The sequence below is a fragment of the Bos taurus genome, chromosome 3 (genome assembly GCF_002263795.3).
Source record: "Bos taurus isolate L1 Dominette 01449 registration number 42190680 breed Hereford chromosome 3, ARS-UCD2.0, whole genome shotgun sequence".
Taxonomy (NCBI): Eukaryota; Metazoa; Chordata; class Mammalia; order Artiodactyla; family Bovidae; genus Bos; species Bos taurus.
In genome coordinates this window covers 99,238,153-99,265,738 of record NC_037330.1, presented here as the reverse complement: position 1 = coordinate 99,265,738, position 27,586 = coordinate 99,238,153, and the positions used below count along the sequence as shown (strand labels likewise).

General features: G+C 45.4%; 1 protein-coding gene across 2 annotated transcripts; it reads right to left on the bottom strand.

Moving 5' to 3' along the window:
• Positions 1 to 528: 528 nt before the first annotated feature.
• Positions 529 to 23,197, bottom strand: CYP4A59 (cytochrome P450 family 4 subfamily A member 59). 2 transcript variants are annotated; one of them, XM_024990148.2, is made up of 13 exons: positions 22,964 to 23,197; positions 20,222 to 20,363; positions 19,551 to 19,595; positions 19,000 to 19,127; positions 17,930 to 18,054; positions 17,426 to 17,580; positions 16,877 to 16,983; positions 16,603 to 16,793; positions 16,372 to 16,505; positions 14,617 to 14,681; positions 14,396 to 14,472; positions 11,407 to 11,579; positions 529 to 812 (listed from the first exon to the last, which is right to left on the bottom strand). In XM_024990148.2, exons 1-13 carry the CDS (start codon positions 23,156 to 23,158, stop codon positions 784 to 786), a joined length of 1,566 nt encoding a protein of 521 aa, XP_024845916.1. In that variant the 5' UTR covers positions 23,159 to 23,197; the 3' UTR covers positions 529 to 783. The 2 variants fall into 2 exon arrangements, with proteins under 2 accessions (XP_024845916.1, XP_024845917.1); XM_024990149.2 differs by lacking the exon at positions 529 to 812 and adding an exon at positions 10,574 to 11,049.
• Between the last annotated feature and the right edge of the window lie 4,389 nt (positions 23,198 to 27,586).

The window sequence follows — 27,586 nt, the reverse complement described above, 5'->3', positions numbered from 1 at the left end:
CAATGTAACTTGGTGAAACCACTATGGAAAACAGTATGTTGTTTATAACAGTCAAGATACAGAAACAATCTAAGTGTTAGTTAATGGATGAATGAATAAACAAAATGTTTATAAATGGATAAAACATTATACACACACACACACACACACACACACACACACAGAGAGGGAGACAGAGAGAGGGGCTTCCCCAGTGTCTCAGTGGTAAAGAATCCACCTGCAATGAGGAGCCACAGGAGATGCAGGTTTGATCCCTGAGTTGGGAAGATCCCAGAAAGGAGGGCACGGCAACCCACTCCAGTATTCTTGCCTGGAGAATCCCCATGGACAGAGGAGCCTGGGAGGCTACAGTCTATAGTGTCACAAGGAGTCAAACACGACTGAAGTGACTGAGCACATATATACATATATATAACTGGAATGTAATTCAGACATAAGAAAGGAAGGGAATCTGGCTATTTGTGACAACATGGATGAAACTTGAGGGCAATATGATAACTAAAATAAGTCAGACCAAGAAAGATCATCTCACTTAAATGTCTAATCCAAAATAAAATAAAACAACTGGACTTACAGAGAAAAAATTGGAGGTTGCCAGAAGTAAGGGATAGGGGTTAGGCAAAATGAATTGAGTCAAAAGCTTCCAACTGTTATTTATAAAATAAATAAATCCTGGGGTGTAGGAGATGCAGGAGATTCTGGCTCGATCCCTGGGTTGAGAAGATCCACTGGAGGAGCTAATGGCGACCCACTCCAGTGGGTTAGTCTTATGCTTTGTATCCATTATTTGTAATTTATGTGATGAGCAAGATCTGCAAAAAATAGGACGATCATTTAAAACTCTGCTTATATCTTTGCTAAATATTAGAAATCTAGCACGAACAGACAAACCATTCCTGACAGGCTACTATATATTAAAAAGGGAAACAGAAGTAAAGCCAATCTTTTGAAAGTTTTTTATATTAAATAAGTGACATCATCTTAACCAAAACAATAAACATTAGCTCTACTCCAAAATGGGTTTGTTAAAGTAGCAAAGCCTGATAATTGTGTAACACTTAAACCTTTCTATTCAGAGGGGCAATTCTTCTTAACAATATGTTCATTAGTAATGACCTGTTTTTAGCTGTTTGCGTGCTCCAGTGTGCCAAGTCGCTCAGTTGTGACCACCTCTTTGCGACCCCATGGACTATAACTCTCCAGGTTCTTCTGTCCATGGGATTTTCCAGGCAGGAATACTGGAGTGGGTTGCCACTTCCTCCTCCAGGGATCTTCCCGACTCATGGATCAAACCCGTCTCCTGCCGTCTCCTGCACTGGCAGGCAGATTCTTTACCACTATACCACCTAGGAAGCCCTGTGACTAGCTATTCCTGTTTAATTACCATAGCATTCCTAACATTAATGGTACAAAAAGTTTTAGGGTGTGCAGAACTTCAAAAAAGATCATTTTTTCTCTTCTGTGGAATATCAATACTAATTGATGAAGCTGTAAAATTATTAAAGAATCATTATACCCATGAGCTTCCTTTGTATTAATATTTATCATTGCATCAGTTTATTGCTTGCCTATATATTAACAAGTTGAATTCCTCTACCTATACCACATCCATTAATTAATATAAAATTAAGGATACGATTTATTCTACCAAAAACAAGTTAGCTCTGTACTCCATCCTAAGGTCAGGATTGGCTTCAAATTCAAAATATGCTTACAATAGGTACCTTAGGAGCAGCTGCGAGGGCAGGGCAGAGAATGAATTCACCCTAGAGATTCTACGGAGAGTATGGCCCTGCCAATATCTTGATTTTGACCCAGTGATATTGATTTCATACTATGACCCCAAGAATTATAGCAAAATAAATTTATATTGTTTAAGTCACCAAGTTTCTGGTAAATTGCTACAGTTCTCCTGCAAAACTAATATAGATAGGATGGTAATCCTTTCTCTGAATACCTCACACAATTATTCATTCATTCATAGTCATTCAATCACTCAAAAATTAATATCTTTTGAGTTCATGGTTTAGTGCCTTAAGACAGAAAATGAATTAGTTCAATGAAATATGATAAAGGATGCACTGAAGGAATGAATATTAGGCTTGGGCCACCTAGGGAAGGTGAAAATTAAAAACTGAAGATGTCTGGAGGATGGATAGTAGAACACAAGTTGGCAAACGCTAGGAAAATTTTCCATGTATTGGCAAATCAATGGATGTCATACATGAAAAAGCAAGGGGTGAGGACATCACCTTCAACTCAACACACCTCTCACTTTTCCCATGATTATCTCCTTCAAGGTCATATCAGAGGCCCATAACACAGAAAGTAAAACACCATACATTTCAGGAAGGATTTTTTGGAAAGCTTTCCCAATGGGCCCCCATTTCCTATGGACGTGCTCTTTGAACTATTTAACCTCTTACTCCCAACACCCTCCTCCTTTGCCCATCCTCATGACAGGGGATTTATTACACAACCCGTGAGGCCAGAGTTTTCTTTTTCCCCTAAATCCTGAGCTCTGTCCAAACTCCAGGGCATGTAACCGCTTACACTCATTCTTCTCCACTTTCACCTTGTTCTTTGGTTGCCTTCCATACCCCTCTGTGCCCCCACACAAGGACTCTTGGACCCTGACTTTTCCCCTTCACTTGGCTCAGCACTAGCTTTTCTGCCACAGCATAGGGGCAGTAAGGGAAAGAACTTTGAAGTGGGAGAAGCTGGGATTTGAATTCTGGTTGTTACCTTTTCCCTCCCCCAGTCCTTGGCTTCTTCTATGTAGCTGGGCTCAAAATGCTTGGTAATAGCTACTGTTGGTGAGCACCTCCTATGTTCTAGGCACTAAGGATAGAACATTATATATTTTATCTTACAAGGATCCTACAAGACAGATTTTAAAAATCCCCATAGTCTAGACAAGAAAATAAAGGCACTAAGAGGCTAGTTGCTTGCCCAGGGTCACTCTGGTGGTGAGAGGTAGAACCAGGATTCAAACCCAGGCAGTCTGGCTCCAGAGACTCTGCTGTTAACCATGAGCATAAAAAGATAATGAGTGTGTTGAGCTGCTGTCCATACATGAAAACAGCCTAATTTTCCAAGGGCATTTCATGTTTGATCTGTTTTCCAGTGATCCAAGTAGTAGGTTATCAACTCCATGAACTGGTATAAATGCAGTAGTGAGGCTTCACTACTCAGGGCTGCCTTGGTGAGAAAGTGTTGGGTAATCTCTGTGGTTAGATGTAGCAATCACTGAAAATGATATTTATGGAGAATTTTCAATGAGCTTATTACAAAGTGAGACTATTCAACTGTAGAGTATGCGGTAAACTCTTTAAAAATTCTATGTCAATTGTAGTTACTATTTATTAACCAGTAAATATTTTTCCCTTTCATTTGGTACCCACCTAACCCAATCAAGGACTCCTTTAAAGTTGTCACTAAGCATTCAATGTCCTTATAATTTCCATAACCTGGACCAGAAGACAGTACTTACTGATGATCCTCAATAAATACTTCAGTTCAGTTCAGTCGCTCAGTTGTGTCCGACTCTTTGTGACCTCATGAATCGCAGCACGCCTGGCCTCCCTGTCCATCACCAACTCCCAGAGTTCACCCAAACTCATGTGCATTGAGTCAGTGATGCCATCCAGCCATCTCATCCTCTGTCGTCCCCTTCTCCTCCTGCCCACAATCCCTCCCAGCATCAGGGTCTTTTCCAATGAGTCAACTCTTTGCATGAGGTGGTCAAAGTACTAGAGTTTCAGCTTTAGCATCATTTCTTCCAAAGAACACCCAGGACTGGTCTCCTTTAGGATGGACTGGTTGGATCTCCTTGCAGTCCAAGGGACTCGCAAGAGTCTTCTCCAAAACCATAGTTCAAAAGCATCAACCCTTCAGCGATCAGCTTTCTTCACATTCCAACTCTCACATCCATACATGACCACTGGAAAAACCATAGCCTTGACTAGACGGACCTTTGTTGGCAAAGTAGTATCTCTGCTTTTGAATATGCTACCTAGGTTGGTCATAACTTTCTTTCCAAGGAGTAAGCTTCTTTTAATTTCATGGCTGCAACCACCATCTGCAGAGATTTTGGAGCCCCCCAAAATAAAGTCTGACTGTTTCCACTGTCTCCCCATCTATTTCCCATGAAGGGATGGGACCAGATGCCATGATCTTAGTTTTCTGAATGTTGAGCTTTAAGCCAGCTTTTTCACTCTCCTCTTTCATTTTCATCAAGAGGCTTTTTAGTTCCTCTTCACTTTCTGCCATAAGGGTGGTGTCATCTGCATATCTGAGGTTATTGATATTTCTCCCGGCAATCTTGATTCCACCTTGTGCTTCTTCCAGCCCAGCGTTTCTCATGATGTACTCTGCATATAAGTCAAATAAGCAGGGTGACAATATACAGCCTTGACATACTCCTTTTCCTATTTGGAACCAGTCTGTTGTTCCATGTCCAGTTCTAATTGTTGCTTCCTGACCTGCATACAGATTTCTCAAGAGGCAGGTCAGGTGGTCTGGTATTCCCATCTCTTTCAGAATTTTCCACAGTTTATTGTGATCCACACAGTCAAAGGCTTTGGCATAGTCAATAAAGCAGAAGTAGATGTTTTTCTGGAACTCTCTTGCTTTTTCCATGATCCAGCGGATGTTGGCAATTTGATCTCTGGTTCCTCTGCCTTTTCTAAAACCAGCTTGAACATCTGGAAGTTCATAGTTCACGTATTGCTGAAGCCTGGCTTGGAGAATTCTGAGTATTACTTTACTAGAGTGTGATATGAGTGCAATTGTGTGGTAGTTTGAGCACTCTTTGGCATTGCCTTTCTTTGGGATTGGAATGAAAACTGACCTTTTCCAGTCCTGTGGCCACTGCTGAGTTTTCCAAATTTGCTGGCATATTGAGTGCAACACTTTCACAACATCGTCTTTCAGGATTTGAAATAAATACTTACTGATTTGGTAAATGAGTGAAAGAGGGAGGAAGTGTAACTTGGACTAGTTAAATCATTTTCTTCAATAGACTAGGGTCAGTGTTTAGTGCCATATTTTAACAAATAAATTAATATTTTTATTTCAGAATTCTTCCTGGCTCAGGTTATAGGCAACAGAAAGGCAGAAGAAAGAATGTAGTCAATTCCCAAGGCAGCAGCTTATAGTGATTACTGCTGTGGGGAGGTAACAGGCACTTCTTGTTCTCTGCATTTGAGAACGTTGGGTTTGATGCTGATGTGAGTTATCATATCTTGCTTACTTTTACGCTCATATAAAGACAGCAATTTCCAGGAAAAGTCTTTCAAGCCTAAATATTTGCTTGCTTTTCCCATGCAGTGGAAGTCACAGAACAATTCTGTTTGTTTTAGCCTGGGTCAATATGTATCACTCCAGTTGAAGCTGGCTTAAAACTCAACATTCAAAAAACTAACATCATGGCATCCAGTCCCATCACTTCATGGCAATTATATGGAGAACCAGTGGAAATAGTGACGGACTTTAGTTTCTTGGGCTCCAAAATCACTGAGGATGTTGACTGTGGCCATGAAATTAGAAGATGCTTGCTCCTTCGAAGAAAACCCATGACAAGCCTAGACAACATATGAAAAAATAGAGACATTACTTTACCGACATGGGTATGTAAAGTCAAAGCTATGGTTTTCCCAGTAGTCATGTATGGATGTGAGAACTGGACCATAAAGACAGCTAAGTGTTGAAGAATTGATGCTTTTCAACTGTGGTGTTGGAGAAGACTCTAGAGAGTACCGTGGACTGCAAGGAGTTCGAACCAGTCAATCCTAAAGGAAATCAATCCTGAATATTCATTGGAAGGACTGATGCTGAAGCTGGAGTTCCAATACTTTGGCTACCTTATGGGAAGAGCTGACTCATTAACAAAGACTGTGATGCTGGGAAGGGTTGAAGGCAGGTGGAGAAGGGGATGACAGAGGACAAGATGATTGGATGGCATCACTGACTCAGTGGTCAGGAGATGGTGAAGGATAAGGAAGCCTGGTGTGCTGCAGTCCATGGAGTCACAAAGAGCCAAACATGACTGAGGGACTGAACAAGAACAAATCCATATCACCTCTTTCTGCCTGGAATTAGATACAGTAATGAATCTGAGAAAGCGCAGTATCCTTTTCCTGTACTCTGCACGATGCTGGCAGTAAAAGCTGTAAAGGTTTTAAAGTGTCTCTTCAATGCTTACATAGAGCTTATACTTTCTAAAACACAATCACAACTACTCCCCAATTTACCATGTGTTATTAAGCTTGTTTTACGGATAAGAAAACAGGGATAGTGGACTTTTCAAGACACAAAACAAGTCATTGTCAGAATTAAGACCATCGCCCTAAATTTATAACTCCAGCTTTGCTAATTCCTGACTCTCATTCATTTTGTATCAGCTTGCTATGTGGTGCCATGGTGCCAGCTGCTTTCTCTATATCATCCTTTCTATACTCTCTGTCCTAGAACATACACCACCCTCTAGACAATCTCTCCAACCAAGTGTCTCAAATTTCATGGCTGCAGTCACCATCCACAGTGATTTTGGAGCCCAAGAAAATAAAATCTGTCACTGTTTCCAATTTTTCGCTTCTGTTTGCCATGAAATGTTGCAATCAGATGCCACGATCTTAGTATTTTGAACCCTGAGTTTCAAGCCAGTTTTTTCACTCCCTTCAGTTTAGTTCAGTTCAGTCACTCAGTCGTGTCCGACTCTCCCTTATTTCACTCTTATTAAGAGGCTTTTAGTTCCTCTTCAGTTCAGTTCAGTTGCTCAGTCGTGTCTGAATCTTGGTGACCCCATGAATCACAGCATGCCAGGTCTCCCTGTCCATCACCAACTCCCAGAGTTCACTCAAACTCACGTCCATTGAGTCAGTGATGCCATCCAGCCATCTCATCCTCTGTTGTCCCCTTCTCCTCCTGCCCACAATCCCTCCCAGCATCAGAGTCTTTTCCAATGAGTCAACTCTTTGCATGAGGTGGCCAAAGTACTAGAGTTTCAGCTTTAGCATCATTTCTTCCAAAGAACACCCAGGACCAATCTCCTTTAGAATGGACTGGTTGGATCTCCTTGCAGTCCAAGGGACTCGCAAGAGTCTTCTCCAACACCACAGTTCAAAAGCATCAATTCTTTGGCGCTCAGCTTTCTTCACAGTCCAACTCTCACATCCATGCATGACCACTGGAAAAACAATAGCCTTGACTAGACGACCTCTGTTGGCAAAGTAATGTCTCTGCTTTTGAATATGCTATCTAGGTTGGTCATAACTTTTCTTCCAAGGAGTAAGCTTCTTTTAATTTCATGGCTGCAATCACCATCTGCAGAGATTTTGGAGCCCAAAATAAAGTCTGACACTGTTTCCACTGTCTCCCCATCTATTTCCCATGAAGGGATGGGACCAGATGCCATGATCTTAGTTTTCTGAATATCGAGCTTTAAACCAGCTTTTTCACTCTCCTCTTTCATTTTCATCAAGAGGCTTTTTAGTTCCTCTTCACTTTCTGCCATAAGGGTGGTGTCATCTGCATAACTGAGGTTATTGATATTTCTCCCGGCAATCTTGATTCCAGCTTGTGCTTCTTCCAGCCCAGCGTTTCTCATGATGTACTCTACATATAAGTCAAATAAGCAGGGTGACAATATACAGCCTTGACATACTCCTTTTCCTATTTGGAACCAGTCTGTTGTTCCATGTCCAATTCTAACTGTTGCTTCCTGATCTACATATAGGTTTCTCAAGAGGCAGGTCAGGTGGTCTGGTATTCCCATCTCTTTCAGAATTTTCCACAGTTTATTGTGATCCACATAGTCAAAGGCTTTAGTATAGCCAATGAAGCAGAAGTAGATGTTTTTCTGGAATTCCCTTGCTTTCTCAATGACCCAGCTAATGTTGATAATTTGATCTCTGGTCCCTCTATGTTTTTTAAACCCAGCTTGCACATCTGGAAATTCACAATTCACATACTGCTGAGTCCTAGCTTGAAGGATTTTGAGCATACTCTTGCTAGCATGTAAAGTTAGCACAATGGTATGTGGTCTGAACATTCTTTAGCGTTGCCCTTATTGGGGATTGGAATGAAAACTGACCTTTGCCCATCTTATGGCCATTGCTGAGCTTTCCAAATTTGCTGAAATATTGAGTGCAGTCCTTTAAGAGCATCATATTTGAGGATTTTAAATAAAGATACATAAAACATCATCACTGAATGTTACTAACCATATTTTTATAAAAAGGAAGATTCTGATGACCATATATTCAATATCTTAGAACTTTTCAGGCAAATTTAAGAGTTTAGTAAGACCAGCTGGTTGGTCCTAGCTGTACTGGTGAAAGCACTGAAGGAAATGGATGAGGTTGGGGATTCAAATTCCCAGGCCAAACTACACACAACTGACTGGAAGGCTTCAATATCTGACCTGAAAGAAACCTTTGTTTCCTGTAGCCACAGGGCCTCAGCCAGGGCTGAGATTTGTGAAAACAAAATCCAGAGTCTCATCCTGTCAGTGTCTGAATTACATGCAAATTGATTTCCCAATCTTCTGCCAAAGTGTGCGCGTTTATTGGGAAGTAATGGGAACCTGACATTGGAATGGGGACATATGGGAAGATCCCAGTGAAGCTGGAAACATTAAACCCCTAAATTTAGCTACTTCTTTACCAACTGATGAATATATGTGTTCTAGTTATGCATTCCAGAACCAGAAAAATAACTTTAGGAGGGATGGGTATACAGCACCTCTAGGTGGCAATAACTGGCATGTGTGAGGTAAGGTTCTCCAGGAAAGGGTAAATGCTCTAAATTAAAGGCCAATGTATGGTGCTTTTTCTTTGTTTTTGTTTTTTTTTTTTTACTTTATTGACTTTTAGTTGATTTGCAATACTGTGTTACTTTCAGGTGTACAGCAAAGAGATTCAGATGTATGCACTATACGCATACATTCTCTTTTTCAGATTCTCCTCCATTATAGGTTATCAAAATATGTTGAATAAGATTCCCAGTCCTAAACAGTAAAATCTTGATATTTATCTACTTTATATACAGTAGTGTTTATCGAATAATCCCATACTCCTAGTTTATTCCTTTCTCCCTTTTTCCTTGGTAAGCTAATGCATGTTTCTATGTCTGTGAGTCCGTTTCTGTTTTGTAAACAAGTTCACTCATTTTATTTTATAATTTTTCTACACTACCTCTATTCCTGTTACTTATTTGTTTTAAGTGGAGGCTAATTACTATACAATGTTGTGGTGGTTTTTGCCATATGTCGACCCAGCCACAGGTGTACATGCGTCCCCTTTTCCTGAACCCCCCCACCCCATCTCGCTGGGTTATCCCAGAGCACCAGCTTTGAGTGCCCTGCTTCATATATTGAACTTGCACTGGTCATCTGTTTTACATATGGTAATATACATGTTTCAGTGCTATTCTCTCATATCACCCCATTCTTGCTTCTACCACATAGTCCAAAACTCTGTTCTTTACATCTGTGTCTCTTTTGCTGTCTTCCATGTAGGGTCGTCATTACCGTCTTTCTAAATTCTAAATATATGCATTAATGTACCGTACTGGTCTTTCTGACTTTGCTTCACTCTGTATAATAGGCTCCAGTTTCGTCCACCTCATTAGAATGGACTCAAAGGCGTTCTTTTTTACAGCTGAGTAATACTGCATTGTGTATATGTACCACAAATTCCTCATCCATTCGTCTGCCAATGGACATCTAGGTTGCTCCATATCCTGGCTATGGTAAACTGTGCTGCAATGAACATTGGGCTACACATGTCTCTTTCAATTCTGGTTTCCTCAGTGTGTATACCCTGAAGTGGGATGGCTGGGTCATACGGCAGTTCTATTTCCAGCTTTTTAGGAATCTCCACACTGTTCTCCACAGTGGCTATACTAGTTTGCATTCCCAACTGGGGCATTGTCATTTCTGCCTTACCCTCTGGAGAAGCTCAGTATTTACAAGTGTCCTGAGGGGCCTGGCTTCTCCCTGCTTGGCACCCAAAACTTGTGCCCAGCTGGTTCCTCCCAGGCCTCCTGCACACACACGGACCCACCCCTTGTGGCATCTGAGGAGCCTGCAGGTCCTATCCATGGGGAAGGGCTGCCAGGGGGCTAGTGACACGGCCAGTCTGGGCTCTTCTCAAATCTCTTCTTGGGTGAAGGAGACCCATGTGCCTGACCAAGTCTGCAAGTCTTCCCTGCTCAGCACAGGGTGGGCGCTGGCTGGGCCCCTCTATAGATGTGGTGAGAAAGCTACCACAGAAGAAGAGGCAGGCTCCTTCTCTGACAGGTGTTGGTGTGAGCTTTTTCCCTCTGAGCCTTAGGTGACAAGGCCTTTCTTCTGACTCAGCTGTCATGGGAGCCTCAGGCGCCAGGCAGGGTGTGGGGCTTGAGTGACTCCAGAGTGTGAAGCTGCAGGGGGGCTGGACACACTGTCTTTGCTAGGGTCTCGGCCCCATAGAGCAGGTGCTGTCTCCCCTCCTCCTCCCCGCTGTTATTCCCTCCCCTTCTCTCTCTTCTGCTTCATCCAACTCCTTTCAGGCAAGACACACACATTCCATATGATATTGTGCACTTTATCCAGGGACGGGGAAAGAGGAAACCATGTGAGTGAAATGGAGGTAGACCCATCTCACACAGGAGAGAGCAGTGGCCCAGGTCGAAGGAGTCACACAGGATTTAACAGGTCCAGTGATGGCTCCCCAGGTGTTTTTGATCTAGTTCCCAGAAACCCAGAATAAGCCTGTTTGATCTGAGTTGCCCAGGTAAGAACAAAGTCTTGATGAAAGAGAAGGTTATATGAAGACAGAAGCAGAGGGACATTTGAAGATGCTGCTGGATTTGAATGTGGAGGAGGGCCCAGGAGCCAAGGAATGCAAGGATTGCAGCTCTAGATGCAAAAATGGCAAAAAGCAGGATCCTGTACCAGGTCCCTGGATGAGGGGCATGTCAACATCTTGGTTATGTCCAGGGAAACCCTTTTCTGACTTCTCACTCCAGAGCCATCAGAGGATAACTGTGTGTTGTTCTAAGTCCCTAAGGCAGAGACAATTCATTTTACCATCAAAACAGAAGTGAATACAGGGACAGACAGGCAGGCAGAAGGGGAGAAACACAGGTGAGAACAGACAGACTCGAGGGTGTTGGGTGATGAGGATTCCGGTGGACAGTGAGAGATACAGGGGGTCAGAGACAGATGGAGAGACAAGCAGATAGGGAGCCTGGAGAAAGGTGAGAGAAGGGCAGCAAGTCAGCTGAGCAGGAGGCAGGAGATGAGGCAAGCTGGCAGGTGGGCAGATCAAAGCTGGAAGTGGGCAAAGGGGCAAGGACAGGGAGAGTGACAGCAAGACAGGATGGCGGGCAGGGGCCCTCAGGGCTTGTCCTTGTCCCCACCTGGATCAGAGAGCTTCCTGAGCTGCAAGTGGATCCCATTTTTGGATCTCAGCACAATGACTGGCATGGGCACAGGGACCCTGGAGGAATCCGGTGACAGCTCAAAGCGAAGCAAGGTCAGGGCCACGGCCACCTTCAACTCATTCATGGCAAACTGCTTCCCGATGCAGTTCCTACGTTCGGAGATAAAAAGGAAGTAAGCAGAGGCTTCTAACCCCTGCTGAGCACAGGGAATCAGGGCTCTCCTAGAGGTGGCCCAGCCCTAATCCCTTCCTTACTCAACACACTGAACTTGCCAGCAAAGCTCTCCCCCTGACAGATGACAAAGCCCACCTCTCTAAGGACTAGCTCCTAACTCATACTCCTGCTCTCAGCAGGAAAACCTGGGGAGCATCAGTGCTCTAAACCACAGAGTCAAGTCAAGTGGATCAAGACTGTGAACTAGTACTTTATTCACTCGTCCACTGGCAATTCCCGGTTTCAGGTCAGCCCAGGGCACTGTAGGGGCAGGGCAGACAGCCTCTCAGAACCTTACCACCTACGGTGGACAGACAGGCTGCCCAGTCCCCAGAGATGACAAGACAGGGCTGTGCAAGGAATCAGAATGGCAACAGGGAGGCTTCCTGGAGAGGACAAGGGTTAATGACCCTGAACCTACTGGACCCATTCCTTCCCAGTTAATGGTCTTGCTTCCTGTCTCCCTCAGTCCCTCAGTCAATCTACCTTTGGAATGTTCCATTCTAATCCAAAAATGACCCTCCTAACAATCACTTGGGCTCCTCATCTGGCCTTTTCAGCCTCCATTCCTCCCTTCCCTCTAAAGCCCCAGTAGCTCCAGGCCTGCTCTGTTCTGCATCACAGGGAGCACATGTCCCAGTGCCTCAGCGGCATCACAGCCCTCTCTGGATTCTTCCTCACTCATCTGGAATCTGTCCCTCTCGTCTTCCTGACTCAGGGACGGTTGAGGTCCCCTCCCCTTGCCTCTGCCATCCTCATGCTCAAGGCTCCATCCAGTGACCACCACCCTCACCCCCTCTGCTGGCTGCACCTCTTCCCATTCTGGACCCTGAAGGCACCATGGGTGTAACTCAAGGACACAGCACATCCAGTGCCCAGCAGAGCGCCGGATCATGGATCCTCCACAGTCTTTTCAAGGAATGAATGAGTGAAAGAGTGGATGTGTGAATGATGTCTGTCTTGAGGAGACATGTTGTTGACAGTGAGCCCTGGGGGAGGACAGCGTTATCATCCCTGTGTTCCCATCTCCTAGCACAGGTCTTTGCACATGGAGACACGCTTAATACATACTTTCATATTTAAACAATATTAATTGAATTGAAAACAACTCAAGTGGAATCAGAATATAAGAAATATTCAGTCTGATCTAGGAATCAAGCTGCCAAGTCCCTTGTGCCCTCTAGTAGCAGCTGAATGACCTGCAGCCATGTCTACAAGGAAGGACTGGACCCTTGTGTAAATCAAATCCTAGAATCAATAAGACAGTTTACTTGAACACTGTTCTGTAAAGGTTGATTCATCAACTGAAAGTTTCCTAGATCTGTACAGTCAGAAAAAAGTTGCTTCTACTAAGTTACAAAGTCACTGTAGTTACTATTTCAGGGGAGGTTCTGTGCCCTTTAAGATTTTCACAGCAACCATTTAGGAGTGTATCAGTCAGGCTAACAGCTATTTCAAGGGTGCTTTATGTTTTACATGCAATAGATTTTTCAAATGCACGTGTCAAACACAAAATACTCTCCCCCATGTAGGGAAAGAGCAAATTAGCCAAGATGGCATTGTCAGGCGCTCTCTCCCTGCGGTCTCTCGCTGTCGCCTCAAGGTTTGTAACTAATGATTATGGAACAGCTAGACCACGTATAGCACTGCGTATGTGTGTCACATGGTACTCGCTTGGACTCTGGCTACTTTTGTTATATAAGCTCCACCTGCAAAAGGTCAGGGGGCGGTGTGTGGTATGCCTTTATGAGTTTGACTATGAAAGCCCTGGTTACTGCTGCATTGGGGCTACGTTGGAACGACATCATGGTTATATTATATGAGGTTATGTTCTAGCTATGTTACGGTTTTTACGGCTGCTGCTACGGCGGCTGCGTCAGGCCAGACAGAGCTGTGTTATGGAGGCCATAACACAGCCAGGAGAGAATAAACGTGTCTGCAGTTCCTACGGCTCCTCCAGTCCTCCTCCAGCCACTATCCTGGGTTCAGCAAACAGTGTGAACAGTATGAACAGTGAGAAACTGGCATCATGAGCAGGATCAGCAATAGACTTCCCAAAGCAGGCTTGATTGTCCTCCACTTTAAAGTTTTTCTTACTAACATTACTCTGTATAATCTGGGACTATGTTATCTAAATTCTGTTTTTTAATAAAGAATTTTAGCAACAGAAAATATATGCCATGGTTATGTTAATACACAGTCAAATCTATGTCGGATATACTGCAGGAATTGAGAACACACTCATGACTGTGAAACTTTCTTCAAACTACAACTGTAACTGATCACATACATGACTTGAAGCCTCAGGACATGGAATTCCCAATCCAGACAAGCACGCCGAATACAGTGAGGGTGGACAGGTGAATTAAGCAGAAAGACAGTGGGCTGACTAGGAAGGTGGGAACAGAGAAAATCATCTTTTAAGGTGACTGAAATTGTGCTAACCAAACATGTGTAGTTTAAATTTCATGAAGACCTGTAATGCTCAAATGTCATACTCCTAAAGTGAGGAAAACACTGGATACTTTGGATTGGCCACTGACATGGAAATGAGGTCAATCCTTGTGGACAGTAGGAGGTCAGTGTCAGAGTGGAGGGCCCTGAAGACCTTCTTGTACATGGAGACCCACGCCTCCTTCTCAGCACATCAACATACAAGGACAGAACTTCATGCTCCTCATATGAAGGTAGACAGTCACACACATCGGGTAGCAACCAGTGACACTTGCCTCCCCCAGTACAGAGGCCTCACCTGGATCCTCCTGAGAAGGGCAGGAAGGCATGGCTGTGTCGAGTAGAACCTGGCGCAAACCGAGTTGGGTCAAACACCTGCAGAGAGAGCACCAGGGTCAGGACATTTGGGGTCAAACCCCTCACATGAATGCACTGGGGGATAAGAATCCCAGAGAGGGAGCAGGGGAAGGGTTTGGTGTCGAGAGAGCATCCCATCTCCTCCTCCCACGTCCATCGTACCTCTGGGTTCGGCCACACCTTCGGGTTGTGATGAAGCCCATAAATGGAGAGGGAGACTAAGATTCCTGTGGGGCAGAGGAGAGAGAGAAGCCTGATGGTCCCATAGTGCAGGGGATGAGCGGCTTCACAAAAGTCCTGGGAGCCATCATGGGAGCACCCCCGGTCACTCTGAAAGAAATGATGCTCTTGCAAGACAGGTGGGCGGGGCATGACAAAGCACACGATCACAGATTAGGGGTAGGTGACCACAGCCCAGGATTGAGAATTAAAAGAATTGCAAGGTCACACTTAGGAGCAGCTCAGGTGACAACTCACATTTATCAAGTGCCATCATGAAGCTGGGGAATGTGCAAGAATCATTTAATCCTCACACAAGCACTCTTTTGTCCCCACAAGCCCATGAAGCACCTGAGCCTCAGAGAGGTTAAGGGTTGGGTCTATGATCCCACAGTTAGGAGGGAACAGGGCTGGGATTCAGACCCACTGGGTGCTGAGTCAGTGGGTGGCCTCCAGCCATGGCAGGGCTCAGACCTCATCATCACCTGCTCTCTGCCACCCAGCAGAGGGCACCTCAGAGACTAGAGCCTCTGACCCATGACGGTGGAGTCTTTTGAGCTCCCTCTCTTATTTACACCCCATATGGAAGCACCATGCCTCCCTCTGTTTCTGCCATCATGATTCAAGAATCAGAATTTTAGGCTGTATTATAAGACTGCACAGAAGGGTCAACATTTATTTGTTGAGCTTTGTTGCATTCAAGTTTTGTGTCAAACATTTTTTCTTTCAGTAGAAGTTAATTACTTTTCAACAGTGTGTTAGTTTCTGCCATACTACAGTGCAAATAAGGCAGTTATGTATCTATATATATGGAGAAGGAAATGGCAACTCACTTAAGTATTCTTGCCTGAGAAATGTCATGGACAGTGGATTCTGGTAGGCTATACTCTATGGGGTCACAAAAAAGCCAGACATGACTTAGCAACTAAACAACAGCTATATCCCCTCCATCTTGCACCTCTCTCTCCTTCCCATTCCACCCCTCTAGGTCATTTCAGATAATCAGGCTGGGCTTCCTTTTATATAGCAGCTTTCCACTAGATACATACTAGTATTTTACACATGATAGTCTAACTGTGTCGATGTTACTTTCTCAATTTGTCCTACCCTCTCCTTCCCCTCCTGCGTCCAAAAGTCCATTCCTTATGTCTGCATCTACATTCCTGCTCTGCAAATACATTCATCAGCATTATTTTCCTAGATTCTATATATACGTGTGTGTGTTAATATACGATATTTGTTTTTCTCTTTCTGAGTGCTTCCCTCTGTATAACAGGCTGTAGATTCTTCCACCTCACTGCAACTGACTCATATTTGTTCCATTTTATACTGAGTAATATTCCATTGTGTATACGGACCACAGCTTCATATCCATTCATCTATCAGTGGACACCTTGGTTGCTTCCACGACCTGGCTATTGTAAACGATGCTGCAATGAACACTGTGGCACATGTGCTTTTTGGATTCTGGTTTTCCCAAGGTATATTCCTAGGAGTAGGATTGTTGAGTATATGGTAGTATTAATCCTAGGATTTATGGAAAAGCATTTTTTAAAACTCATTCAAACTACAGAATAAATATTATCTTCAGGCAGACAAGAGCCAGAGCATCCTGGAACTGGAAATGCACAGGTGGATTACTGGTCTAGCATGTGGTCCTACAGAGTGCTTAGCTGAGTGGTGAGGTGAAGTTCATACCTGCAGGTAAGGAGTGTCCATCAGGGAAGGTGATGGGCTTGCTCAGCTCTCTGCTGATGACTGGTACTGGTGGATAAAGTCTCATGGCCTCCTTGATGCACATGGTCGTGTAGGGCATCTGGTCCAGATGGTCCCTGAAAGGAAGCCCATCTGAGGGCAGGCAGGACTGGACAAACACGGATTCTCTCTAGTTCAGGTAGGACAGGGCTCTTCCATCTCCAGGACGCTCACCAGGTGATGGAAGCGCCATCGGCGAGGAGGCTCTGGATCTCTTCCCGACACCTCTGCTGATGTTCTGGGTGGGAGGCTAGAGCATAGAGGATCCAGGAGATGCCACTGGCTGTGGTGTCGTGACCCTCAAACATGAACGTGTCCACCTCAGCACGGAGGTCCTCGTCAGACAAGCTGCTCCCATTCTCCATCTGTGGAGGCAGGACCAGAGTGCAGGTCTGCCCTTCCTGTGTGCTTCCGCCCAAAGGCTCAGGCCTCTCCTGCCCACACTCACTCTGGCAAAGAGGAGGATGTCCAGGAAGTCCAAGTGCCTCCTGCTCCTCACCTTCTCCAGCTCTCCCTCCTTCTGCAGACGAACCTTCCTCTCCTTGATCACTGCATCTGTCCCAGATGATTTCCAGCCAGAACTGAGCACTCTGGGCAGTTCAGATTCTGCACCCACCATAACCCCATTTGCCCCTCAGGCCAAGTTTGGTGCCAGGTGGATGAGGGTGAGGGTGAGTGTGGGACTGGGTGAGCATGTCAGGAATTAGAGTTCCAACACATTCTACTCTAGATGGGAATCCCAACACTAGCACAGCCCTTGGGCCTCTGGCTGAATGCTGCTTGGATAGGGTCTCACTCAGTCATCACCAACATGGGGACTCCTGTAACTCCCTGTTCAACACCTGACTCCCTGACCTCTGGGTTCCCAGTCCCTGCAGCAGGTGGGTCTGTGCCAGCTCCTGAAGAGGAAGCAGAAGTCTGGGATCTGCCTAAGGGGTCAAGGCCAGGCCATGTGAGCCTGATGAAGGTGGGGGAGCAGCCCAGGAAGGAGGGGAACCTGTGTGTTGATGGGCGAGCTGGCAGGCCCGGTGGTTCCAGTGGCCTTCAGGGGTCAGCCTGTAGATGAGGTCGTTCTGGTGGAAAGCATTCCGCAGTCGGGAAGTAATCAGATGACTGACGTCCTTGATGGCCTGGATGTAGGACTGGGAGTTCCTGAAGGGAGAGGATGCAGAAGAGGCTGGAGGCGAGGGAGGCGCTGACCTGGAGAGGGTCAGATTCCTCAGGTAACACCGAGGCATTGTGATTTCTGCCTCATTTCCCTGGAGCCCTCCCCCTGGAGTCCTTTACAGGTGTCCTGAGAGGCCAGGCTTCTCCCTGAGCAGGAGTCAGGGGCCTCTGACTGAGTCAAGGGTAGTCTGGGTGGAATTTGACCGTGGTGCATGTCTCTCTGTAGAATGTTACTTCTTGTGTTGATAAACATCCACACTGCCCTTACTGCCTCTCAGGTAAGTCCTTCCCATTCGGGAAAACAGGACCCTGCCCTTGAAGAGCTGTCACTGACCTGTCCGTCTGGACGCTGCCCTGTTGGCTGAAGGCACACTTCATGATGGTGTCCAGGGTCATCAAGGAGACATGTCCAAAGATCTCCAGATGTGAGTCCTGGCTGACGAGCTCCTCCCACTTGTCCTGTGGAGGGAGGAGGCACTGGCCCTGCTCTGCTCCCCTAGAAGACCTGTGCTGCCAGGTCCAGGCTTTCTCTCTGTCTCTACATCTTCAGACGAGATTTCTCCATTTTCTAAGTAGACATGTTTTAGCAACTTAGGCCTGTAACACCCGTGTGTAATGTGATGCCTATTTTTTCTGAATCTTTCTTATATATGCAGTTATATTCTCCTCTAATATCCTAAGTAATTCTGAATATTTGGAATAATTTATGAAAATAACCACTTTTGGCAGAGCAGAAAGCATAGTTTCTCAGGCGACAAAGGGAGAACTTCTGTGTCCTGATGTCAGATCTGGACAGGTGATTTCCAACACAAGGAAGCAAATATTTCAAGGCAAGGAAAAGCTAAAATGGCTCTAATGGGGCATGAGCTACTCAATTGCTTTCGTTCATCTAATGTTAGCTAAGAACAGGTGCTACCTGGTCTGGATCAGAGGTGATGTTTGTGAAGACCCAGCTCTGTGAGTGTAGACCCGGACTCATTTCCTCTTATGGATGGCTCAGTGACATGCAAAAGCCATGGAACCCAGGCCAGATCCCACTTGTGTGACATCCTGGGATATCCACTCTGCCTCTGCAACTGTCATTGTCCAGGCCAGCCAGGGCCAATTTGAGCTGACCTCCTTGATCTACTCCCCTGTGTTCAAACATGGAGATGGGAGAAGAGTGGACCCTGAATACACCGTGGCCCTATTTCTCTTGGTGAGGAGAAAAGTATGGATCCAGGTTGGTGCCTAGATGTTCCTCTGTCCCACCTAGCTTTAATGAGTGCTGTCTCCTACTAAGTCATGAGTGCATCATTCTGGGTGGCTCTATTCAATAGGTGTCTGAGGGACGTAAGTGTCTGATAGTGGACTTTGTCAGCTGTCCTGGATTCTAGTGCGTATGGTGACAAGCGATGGACTCACCAGCATCACTCGGACAGAGTCGGCCATGATTCCCACGTAGGGCTTCAGGATGTCATAGTGGAAGGCTGGGGTCAGCATCCGCCGGTGCTGGAACCACGTCTGCCCCTCCAACAGCAGCAAACCTGTCCCTGGACCACAGATGGGTGTGTATGGGAATCGGAGAGACTAGGGCCCTCTTGGGAGGAACCAGGGGTGTCAGGAGAAGTCTCCTCATGGGCAGGGGTCAGCAAGGCCAGTACACTTCAGGGATGTGAATTTCCAGTATGTGTGTCCATAGCATGTGATTATGATGAAAAAGTGTAAGAGGGCAGGTCATAAAAGAACTTATTGAAAAGTCAGGGAACATTAGAAAAGACTGAGAATTGATGAAGAAACAGCTAGGCTTCAGGAGGGCTACAGTGCCATTACAAAGACTGGTGGAATTTTAGAAAAATGAGGGTTGATTCAGAGCTGAGGGTTCCTGACTCCTGTTCTTCTCCATTTACACAAAGAGACTGCTCTTGGTTAACCTAACGGGTGGGTGGTTGGCAGTTGTATTTAAATGCACTTACCAATCCAGGGCTTCAGGCATCTGTAGGTAACGTGAGCCTTTGGGTCTGAAAAGTAAGGAGGGAAGATGGATGGGACCAAACACGGAGACAGCCTCTAGAGCAGCTGAGGTCTAGACCTTGGCTCCCTTCCCTTCCTGGTGCTTGCCAAACGGCACTCACTCTGAAGCCACCACCCACTTGCCTCCCATCCCTGACTCTCTGTCCTGATAGTCACTGTGGTCCCAGGAAAGTAGACTCAGTGTTGCAGAGCAGAACACCCACAGGACTAAGATGGTGAATTGCCCTGAAACATAAACTCTGTTCAGTGCCATAGAATGAGACAGAATCTGTGATTTTTCTATAGTCAGTGGTGGTCTGGCCATCTCAAGAACCAGGACAGGCAACAGTGAAAGGTGCCCAACCTAAGACAGTGTGGACAAGGAATTGGCTCCAGTCTGGGATCATTTCAGTTTGTTTTAAAAAGAAAAAAAGACGTAAAAGAGAAACCAGCCCTCACCAGGAGTAAAGCATTTATTAATAGTAAATAATGTTGTCCTATCTGGCTTTGGTTGGGAGGGTGTTTGGAGGAATTCAGGCCTTGGCATCTGATGTGCCTGTGTCTTCTGGAATTTCACACCCAGGGGCATGTACTCAAATGGAAGATTGTCTCCGGCTGAGGGTTTCCCTCTCACCTGATCTCCCCAGGACCATCTTCATGTAGTCAGGGTCGTAGACCAATAACAAGGCCCTCGTGCCCCACATCCAGCGAACACAGGCCCTTGGGTATTTCTCTACCCTTTTCAGTAGGTGTGGCAGCTCGCCCTCCTCTTGGTACTGTCACCAAGGGAAAGACAAGTCAGTGACTTCTTTCTTTTAGTTCCAGAGCAGGAGTGGAGGTGAAGGCCTGCGAGGGTACCAGGTGGTCACTCTGCAGCCATCAGCAGAACTAAGAGTTTAGAACGATTTCTTCTGACCTGGAATCTCATCCAACCGTGCAGGCTGTCCACCATTCTCCTAAGATCGGATTCTGTCCCATGTCAAGTAGAGTTATGGGCCAACACTACAAACTGCCTACAGAATCTTACATCAAAGATAATTCCATGGCTTGTGAAACATTTGGAAATAATTTGCACACAGTGACATAACTTCTTGAGCAATTTATGATAATTTGTATCACTTGGTAGGCTTCCCTGGCACCTCAGGTATTATGAATTTATCTACAAAGTGGGAGACCTGGGCCGATGCCTGTGTTGGGAAGATTCCCTGGAGAAAGTAAGCAAGTTTTCATATTATTTGGTTTATTTATAGAAGAGATAAATATTTTAAGAATTTAATTTATACATTAGTTTCATTTGCCATCCTGATCATATATATGTTTGATGTTATCCCAGCATACATTTAATGTATATGAGTATGAAAGAATGTTTGGAATGTGTTTGGCTAAGTGAAAAAAATTAAATATTACATTGTGTGTGATATAATTTTCCATCTTGAGTGTGTGCACAGTTGTAGGTCAGATTTGGCATGTACACATATGAGAATGGTATTGAAATAAGATTTTGATATGTGGAGTTTTGATCTCATTTTCGTTGACTAATTGTCAGAAACTTTTGTGCACTTCCCGTCTTGTGGTGGAATCTTTGTACACCCCTGAGTGTGGACCACAGAGGCCTTTCCTTTCTGAATTTGCCCTCTCTCTTCTTGCCCTGACAGGCTGGCGATTCCACAGGACCCATTGCTCTGCCCCCAGGATGCTGCTGCCAGCGCTTCCTGCACTGGGTCCACCTGCTCATCTTCCGTGTCTTTGCTCAAGTTCTTCCCTCTACCTGGTGGCCTGTCATCTTTACCACAGAGCAACTGCCTCTCCTCTACTTTGGAGACTCAGTTTGTTTTGTTACCTCTGGATTTCTGGTCAACAGTTGATCCCAGGCAAGTTCCAAATAGTCACATCATCTTTATTTCAATGGCTTCTGTGTAACTCAGATCAAACCCTCTACACTTTGGTATCTGACCTCTACCAGCATCTTTCTACCATCAAGACTCACCAGCTCTGAGGCAAATTGGCTACTCTGGGTCACGTTCCTTCACTGAGCTTGTGTTTACTGAGCAGCGACTCTGTGCCAGACACAGATTGAAGGTACTAAATTAGGCAGCGGCTCAAGATGCTTGTCTGTTTGTGGCCTGAAGGCTCGTGAAATAGACTGAGAGAGCAAGTGGCCATAAGCGGAAGGCATCATGAATGTGTGATGGACAGAAGACAAAGCCTATGAGGAAGCTTTGGGGAAGGGGGCCTAACTCAGACCTGGATGTTAGGAAGTCTTCCTGCACTTGCTTTTTCTTTGGCTCCCATTTACCAAGATGCTTTCAGGATAGAAACATGAACCAGAGGCAAGGTTTCCCAGAAGAAGCTCATCGCTATATCTTGCAGAGAGAAATAACTAGTTAGCACTGACTTGTGCGAAGGACATCCAAGGGAAAAAGAGTGTCCTCTCCACTCCTGGGAGATTCAGGATGAAAATGACTTGGGCATGGGACTTGTGAGACACTCATTGGAGGGATGAGATCATTCCAGGGAGAGGGCACATGGGAGCTGAGTCCCAGAGGCTGGAATGCACAGGCAGGGGGGAAGGACCTTGAGTGACCTCGGGTGCAGGAGATTAGGAAGGAGAGGAGAGAGAGGTACTGGGCCAGGCTGCATGGGGCTTGGGCTGCTTCTAGTTCTTGTCTTTGGCTCCACTCTGCTCTAATCGTGCTGCTGAGAAAGAGAGACCTCAGCTCTCTGCAACCTGTGATTATCTCCTAAAACTTGTTTAAGTCACAGACCCTTGGTGACCCATTTCCATGTGGTCCCTGACTTTGCTCTGAGCTCCCCCACCCCCAGGCTTTGGTGCCAGTGCTGGGTGGGCTGGTGCTGCCCCTCCCAGCCTGCAAGCTGCTCCTTTCCCTCCTGCCTGTCCCTCCACACAATGGACTGACACCGCTCTGTGCAGGCTCTGTTTTGGGCATTGAGGGTGAGGAGGATTACAGGCTCAGTTCCCAGAGCTCATAGTTCAGAAAGACGACACCAAACAGGCAGTTCTCCTCACTTGGCCCCATCATGGGAACTTTGCTCCTGTGTGTGGCCTCTGGTGTGGGTTTCTGGCACTGACCTTACCGGACTAGAAAATCCCTTAGTCTGAATGAACCAAGCCACTCTGTCTCCACACCTGACATAACCCAACCCCGCAGGTAAGCCTCTTTTCCTGTGACTTGACACCTTCTTAGATTCCTGTCTGTTGTCTCCACACACAGTGAACCCACGGGGCTGATCCATCAGACTGGACATTTGTGCTGTCAGGAAAGCACAGGGCCAGGTATGAACTTGCTGAGTGTGACCATGCTCTAGATCTCCGGCCCTCCCGACCCTCCCACTCCCCCATCCAGCTCCATCCTACCTCCCACTTGTGTCCACAGAACCAGTGGGAAGGAGGAGATGGGAAGTGATGAAGGGCTTTGAGCAGCCACTGTCTGCGCAGGTAGAGCTGTGCCGCCTTGATCAGAAGCAGAACCAGGCCGAGCAGGGAGACCACCTGCAGGAGTCCGGAGACACCACCCAGGGCTCTGGAGGGGCTCAGTGCAGAGACACTCATGGTGCAGTGGCTTCTGGATCGCTGACTGTCCCTGACTGTGGCTGACCTCCCCTGAGCAGCCAGCCTGATCTGGGAGGATGTCCCCGCCCACCTGGGGGAGGGTGAAGGTGAAGGCAGAGCTCAGACCTGGGCCTCCAGATTTGCTGTTCTTTTTTTTTGTTTGTTTTTCTTAAACCAATCTCTCTTTTGTTACAAAATGTAGGTATTATGAAGAGAAGATAATATTTATAAATTGATTTGGGATCTGGGTTGTTCTAGGATACTGCAAACTATCACATTCTTACATTTTTGAAACCTTTAGACAGTTTGAAATAAAAGAGAAAAGTAAATATTTTTAAAAGCTTCCTGACACCTGAGTCCCTTCAGAGTTCTCCTGAAACTATCACACATTGATAATTGGCTGTACCCCAATAAAAATTGGGCTGGTGGCACAGAGGGTAAAGAATCTGCCTGCAATGCAGGAGACCCAGGTTGAATCTTAGCCAGGAAGATCCCCTGGAGAAAGCAATGACTACCCATTACAGTATTCTTTCCTGCAGAATTCCACAGAGGAGCCTGGCACGTTACAGTCTTTAGGGTTGCAAAGAGTTCGAACCTACTGAGCAACTAACTTTCTTTTCAGTAAAAAATATAAAAGGTTAAAGAACAAACAAACATTCAGATTACGGAAAAAGCTCCTTGAATAACTTATCCCTGTGGTGTCTTATTTAACAGTGTGATATTGTTCAGAATCAGGTTTAATTCTCTAGTATAAATAGCCTTGAAATACCCTGCTTGACAACATGAATCATTTTCATTTGTCCAAGGCAACTGAAACTTCTACAGGTTCTCATAAGACAAGCTGCTCCTATTCTCCATCTACAGAGGCAGGACCAGAGTGCAGGTATCCCTTCCTGTTTGCTTCTGCCCAAAGGCTCAGGCCTCTCCTGCCCACACTCACTCTGGCAAAGAGGGGGATGTCTAGGAAGTCCAAGTGCCTCCTGGTCTTCTTCTTCAGCTGTCCCTCCATCTGCACATTAGTCTTTCTCCCCATGATCACTGTGTCAGTCCCAGAACACTGGTTCCCAGCCAGAGCTGAGGACTCTGGGGGCCCAGATGCAGCCCCACCATAGTCCCAAATTCTTATCTCTATATGGCTGTAGTACATGTATGTTGAGGTGTGTGTCACATAAGATGGGTAATAATATGTCCATGTTTCTGCAAGAGGGAACAGGCTTGGCTGTAGAAGGGAGTTTCAGCACTTGACAATGTGTTGTGTACTCTCGTGTGTGATGTGCCTGTCTCTGGGATTGAACACATTATTCTAGGGAGCTGTGTCTGATGGATGTTTGATAGATATATCTGCTTGAGAGTGAACCGTGGATTAAGCCTGGTGTGAGAATGAGCAGATGAAACAGAGGTGGACTCACCACCATCATTTGGACAGAGTAGGCCATGTGCCCCATGGAGGGCTTCAGGATGTCATGGTGGAAGGCTGGGGTCAGCATCCACTGGTACTGGAACCACATCTGCCCCTCCAACAGGAGAGAACCATTCCCTGGGCCACAGATGGGTGTGTGTGGGGGTCAGAGAGACTGGATCAGAGGGAATAGGAGGAACCAAGATTTTCAGAAGGAGGTATGTGGCAGGAAAACTCAGGAAGGCCAGTGCATTTCCAGCAAGTGAATTTTCAAAATTGCTGTACCATTAAGATGTGACAGTTTGAGATAAAGGTTAAAAAAGAGTAGGAGAAACAAGAACCTACAGTATAAAACGAGGAACTACGCTCAATATTTTGTAGTAAGCTATAAGGGAAAAGAAGCTGAATCCCTGTGCTGTACACCTAACACTGCAGAACAGGGTAAATCAATGACATGGCAATAAAAGTATTTTAAAATGAATTATTAAAAAATCATATATATTTGAAATATAATCACACTCTGAAAACATTTAATAATCTCTTTCCTTTGTTATTTGTTATTAATTATTCATTGTTCAGAAAAAAGTAAGAAAACCGATCATCTCACGAGTTTTATCCATCGTGATAGGCATGAAACAATCTCCTCCTTTCTAGTATATGAAGAATAATATTGGGCAGCGTATAGGGCCATCTTTTTTAATTAAAATTATTTATTTATTTTATTATGTTTGGTTGTGCTGGATCCTCGTTGCTACATGCAGGCTTTCACTATTTGTGGCAGGTGGGGGAACTCATCTGGCACTTAACAAGATGAGTTCGTGTTACTAAGAGCGCTTGTTATCTCTTATTCTTTAGATCCGAGAAAATACTTCAGAGGGTTGTTGCTTCTATCATGACTATTTTTAATAAGAATAATACAATGAACTGCCTTCCCTTCCTGATGACTCTCAGCTATCAATCTGTCTCAGTCACCACAGACTTGCTTCCCATCCCTGACTCTCTCAGGCTTCACATATGGCTGCTGGAGAGTCACGTACTGATGCTGAAGGGCCAGTCTGTAGGAATTTCTCAGACCCAGGGCATGTACCCAAGAGGGAAGATTTGCTCCTGCTGGCATGTGGGTTTCACTCCACCTGTAATTGCAGGACCACTTTCATGTCGTCAGGGTCAGAGTCACAGGGCTAACCTTGCTCACCCACAGTAGTGAACACGAATACATGGGAATTTCTCTGTCCTTTTCAGCAGTTGTTGCTGTTTCTGTTTCTTTGGAACTATAACAAGAGCAAAAAATAAAAAACAGCAGCAACTCTGTTTTAAGGTCAAGTGCTTGAGGTAAGGCTGAATGTTTGCACAGGCATGGTGAGATGGTTCTGAAGGTATCCACAGAGATCAAAGACTAGAACTGCTGAGTCAGACTCTGATCCAGACTTCTAATATCTCTCCAGAACTTGGCCTGCAGATCTGAGTTAGATCTAATTTAGTTTCCTTTTTGTTTCTAATTTAGTTTCCTAAGATCTGATTTAGTTTCCTTGTTTGTTTCTCACTCAGAACTGCCATTAGAACCTTATACACAGTGAATGCTTGACAAATGTTCAGGGATTAACTCCACGGAGTACAAAACATTTTCATAGGCTTATGTAAAACACAAGGCAAACTTGTATGAAGGGGGAATATTACTTGATCTTGTTTCACTGAAGAATGAGAAAACCCATGTAAAGGATATATACCCAGGTGAGAGCATTTAAACCCAAAGCTGCTGACCCCAAGGTGTCCCTTCCCAGGATTCCCAAGACTCTCTGTGTGCCTTTCTTATCACATTTCCATTCAATGTTCTAATTGCTTGGCATCGTGTTCACAGGCTTGCCTTTCATAACTATCATCCCTGTTTTTAGAGCGAGTGTAGAGCATGTTCATAGGGATTAAGCCTCACTTTTCAAAGAAGCAATAAGTTCATGAAGAAGGAATGAGTACATATAGGAGTGGTGAGTGAGTTTAATACAAAATTCTGTTCACAAGTATCAGATAGAGTCAGAATTAATGTAGGAAAGAAAGAAGCACCAAAATAAAGCTGGGGCTCAGGGGCATCTCACAGAGCCTGAGGGCAGGGGCAGCCAGGGTGTGGAAGGGGAGAACCAGGGACTGGAGGGCTGCCAGGACTGTGTCTCCCATTCCTTCTCTCGGTACATCCACGCAGTCATCCCTCTGCAAGTGTCTAAGGAGGCTCTATCTTGAACAGATAGTTTTCTAGGAGTTGGTGATAGAGTCATGAATCAACAGACACAGTCCCTGTCCTTGGGTGGGGTCTGGAGGAGGGAATGTCTACCCTTCTGGGGTTGGCACGTTTCCCCATTCTGCCACCCTTAAGCCTGAGGGGCCCTATTAAATCCTATTCTAAGACTCTGATTCTAATATCATGGCCAAGGTGTCCACCTATTACAATCAACTGTGGCTGGGGTGAATAGACCTTAAAAAGGTCCACCCTCTGTGAGGGAATAAATCTCTGACAAGTCAGCTGGGCAGACATCCCATAATGTTTCTACCACAGTGAATGTCAAATACATGAAAGAGTAGGTGGGTAGATGAGCTCAGTTATTCATTTATTTGATACCTATATGTTGAGGACATACTTTGGATCAATTGCCAACCTAGGAGAAAGCAATGGCACCCCACTCCAGTACTCTTGCCTGGAAAATCCCATGGACAGAGGAGCCTAATAGGCTGCAGTCCATGAGGTCAATAAGAGTCAGACACGACTGAACGACTTCACTTTCACTTTTCACTTTCATGCATTGGAGAGGAAATGGCAATCCACCTCAGTATTCTTGCCTGGAGAATCCCAGGGACTGGGGAGCCTGGTGGGCTGCTGTCTATGGGGTCGCACAGAGTCAGACATCATTGAAGCAACTTAGCAGCAGCAGCAGCAGGAGCAATATATTCAGCAGTAAACAAAATCTCTGCCGTCATGGAGCTCCTGTTCTAGTGGGGTCTGACAATCCTGCCCTGAACTGAGACATGTACTGCTTGAGTGC